The 3560-nt window shown below is 43.4% G+C and overlaps 1 protein-coding gene across 1 annotated transcript; it reads left to right on the forward strand.

Annotated features, from left to right (window-relative positions):
• Positions 1-611: 611 nt before the first annotated feature.
• Positions 612-3225, forward strand: LOC123254892 (folate receptor alpha-like). The gene is made up of 3 exons (XM_044683792.1): positions 612-770; positions 2712-2900; positions 3028-3225. Exons 1-3 carry the CDS (start codon positions 624-626, stop codon positions 3223-3225), a joined length of 534 nt encoding a protein of 177 aa, XP_044539727.1. The 5' UTR covers positions 612-623.
• Positions 3226-3560: the final 335 nt, after the last annotated feature.

Raw genomic sequence — 3560 nt, forward strand, 5'->3', positions numbered from 1 at the left:
TGGTTTAAGTAATGATTGGCGCTGAGGATGGGGTGGGAAGGAAAAAAATAGAATTGAGATTTCCTTCTTCCCTACTCTCTCCTCTTAGAGGAGAAGGGCATGAGATCATTTCCTCTTAATAAAGTGTTGAGAAGAGCAGAAAGCTTTGGTCAAAGGTCAGAGATTCTACTTCCACAAGGATTCAACTATCCGTGCTTCCTGGTCCCACTGGACTCTGCTCTCCTAGTGTCCTTTCTCCTCCCTACCTCCCCTCCTTCCTTCTTTCTCTCTTGACTAATGGCCCATTCTCTCCATCCCAACTACCTAAGACCTTTTCCTCCTAAACTAGGAATTTTTAACTTGGGGTATATGAAAGTTAAAAAAATTAATATCTATTTAAACATGACTGATTTCCTTTGTAATCCTATGTATTTGATTTATGCAACAAAAGGCATTTTTCTGAGGAGCCCTTAGGCCAGACTCCCCACTCCCCACTCCCAATCTCCCTACCCCAATTCTCCATTTCCCATCATTGGAGTTACCTCTAGCCATGACCCTTCTTCAACTCCCTCCCCCCAGCTACCTGGTCCCATCTTCCCTCAGCCTCTGATTTCCCCTCTCTTGGGCTCCAGGGACCAAAGACCATGGCTCAACTGGTATGGGGGTTGCTCTTCCTGGGCCTCATGGCCATGGCTCATGGGCTTCGGAAGGGTGATGATCTGCTTGATGTCTGCATGGATTCTAAGCACCACAAGTACAAGCCTAGTCAAGAAGATGCTCTTCATCAACAGGTTAGTGTCAGGGGGCTGGGAGGGTGGGGAGGGCTACTACAGTATGTAATACTGAACTGGAGATTGGACAGGAGATTAGGCTAGAGGGTGGGCCATAGAGGACAGGTAGCACTGCAAATCCCTAATAAGGGACAAGAGCATTCTTCCTAATGGTTCCAAATTTGACAGTTTTCAAAGTTTTCTCACAACAGCAGTAAGCACCAAAGGTGGAAAGTTAGCCCATTTTGCAGAGGAGGAAACTGAGTCTTAAGAGCTAGGTGTAAGGGTTAAAAATTAAAGGTTGTACTAAATGTATAAAAATGTGGTCACTGAAAATATATTACTCAAGTCAGGATGACTTTTTATGGTAGTTTATTTACAAAAGGAGAAAGAGTGAAAGAAAGAAAATAAGAGAGAGTAAATAATTACTCCTGCCTGGTCTGAACCAGGCTAGGCTTCAGCAAAGGGCAAACAGAGGTAAATTAAACAAGGGTTTCATCCAGGAGGCCTTCTCTAAGATGAGGGTCCTCTCTGGAGGTTAGTATTTCCAGATAAGACAGGAAAAGAAGTCAGCCTTTTTCACTCTCCTACGTGGTAAATCCAAGAGCAATTCAATGTCCCAAGCCAGACCTCCTTCAAGGTGAAGTTTGAAGGTGAGAAAGCTAGTTACAGGAAGTTTCTCCCACATTTAAAGATCATTCCTTTCCTCACTTCCTGTGCCTTCCTTCCACTTTATGTTGACCAATTGCAGCTTTAGCTTTGCTTAGGACTATCCAAGGGGCAGTCAGTGGGTTTCTGATTTGTTACCCACTATAGCACACATGAGTCACAGACCTCCTCATACTTAAGGATAAATGGGGTGTATATGCTTCTGGTGGTTAAATCTAAAAGTGGGCAAGGGGAGAGTTAATCCCATCTTCACATAGGTGATTTGCTCCAAGTTAGAGAGCTGGTCATGCTGGGACTAATCTGCATCTATATCTCAGGCTCTTAGAAGTTTCATACAATCCTAGATAGTCAGAACTAGAAGTGACAGTCAAACCACTACATTTGTAAAAGTCCACAAACTTGGTAATGGGAGTGCTGGGGAAAGATTAGACATAGCCTGTACCGAGCTCACCATCAAATCAAAGCAAAGAGAGCTATATAAATGAGTAAGCTAAAATGGCTGGGAGGAAGATAAGGGTAAAGAAGATTTTACTAGAAAGTGCTAGAAGAAATTTGAGGAGAAAGTTCTTTTAAAATTTTATCTGAAAATGGTTTAAAAATTTTTTAATAAACAAAAGTCCATGTTATCTGCACAATCCAATGATTGGGAAAGAAAGAAGAAAAAGAAAAAGGCCAAAGCTCTTGTAACAGAAATACAGTGCATAGTGGGCAGTGAGTGAAAGATGAAAAGATGGAGGAAACAAAGGTTCCATCTCCTGAACATATAATTTTATCAAGCAATGCAGAGCAAATGTCCAAATTCGACTAGGCTCCTTCCTCCACGTAGACATGGACCCTGAATACTAATGGAAGCAAACTTTTTAATACATAAAAACAATCAAACAAGGAAACTATTAACCCAAATACAACATTAGGTAATTTGACTTCTAATTGAAGGAGAGATCAGGGACTTTCCAAGTGGGGAAGGGGAGAAAGAACAGATGCAATTACCTGAATTAAAAAATTACTAACCCCCTCCAATTGTCTACTCATTGAAATAGTAACTGATTGACCAGTCCTGGGTCAGTTTTCAAGGGATGTTCAGGTGCTTGAGCTGTATAATTAGGAGAAAACTCCTTTCACCTCTCTGAATCTGGCTGAGTTTCTGGCCAGCATGACTTAGGTATGCTTAGAGCAGGTAGAAGTAGCCCACTTTCCCAGGCAGGGTTAGGGTCAAATAATGCAACAAGATCTTCCTATAATTCTCCTCCATTGACTATCAATTTTCTATTCCACCAACTCTCTACCTTCCAGTGTAGCCCATGGAAAAAAAGAGCCTGCTGCACAGCAAACACTAGCATTGCAGTCCATGAGGATGCCTCCCATTTGTATGGCTTCAACTTTAACCACTGTGGGATGATGGATCCAGCCTGCAAACGCCACTTTGTCCAAGACACATGTCTCTACGAGTGTTCCCCAAATCTGGGACCCTGGATCCAGCCTGTAAGTGACTGAGGGGGAAACAAGTCTTTTGTCCTTATGTTGCCCCCAGCATTGAGGGGCCTCTGCTTTCGAGGATGCAGGCCAGTGTTAAGAGTTTGAAAACTAATGCTCCCTCTTCCCCATTAAGGTAAAGTCGAGCTGGAGGAAGGAACGCATCTTGAATGTCCCCCTCTGCAAGGAGGACTGTAACCAGTGGTGGGAGGATTGTAAAACTTCCTATACCTGCAAAGAGAACTGGCAAAAAGGTTGGAATTGGACTTCAGGTGAGGCTCAGCTCTCTGCCCACCCTGCCCTGTTAGGGGAGCAGGGCTTTTGGGGATCCTGACAGCTTGATAGGTTGGTTCAAGGGCAAAGAGACCAGAGGCAAAGAGGAGCTGGGGGAAGGATGGCATCTCTGTGCCTTTGCATACGAGATAGGGACATGGATTCTGGATGTAGAACACTTGTGTGTTGTGGTTCTGATGGGCTGAGTAGTTCTACTGAACTTATCCCACCTTCTTCAGTTTTTTGTTTTTTTTGTTATTTTTTTGGTTTTTGGTTATAGCTTATGTCTGTCTGGAAGGACACAGGCCTTGAGAGATTTTGAGAAGTGTAGTTGATAGAAAAACAACATACAGTGAAGGGCATGGAGCCTTGGGACTCGAGGTAGAGGCAGCTGGG

The sequence above is a fragment of the Gracilinanus agilis genome, unplaced genomic scaffold, assembly GCF_016433145.1.
Source record: "Gracilinanus agilis isolate LMUSP501 unplaced genomic scaffold, AgileGrace unplaced_scaffold35055, whole genome shotgun sequence".
Classification (NCBI taxonomy): Eukaryota; Metazoa; Chordata; class Mammalia; order Didelphimorphia; family Didelphidae; genus Gracilinanus; species Gracilinanus agilis.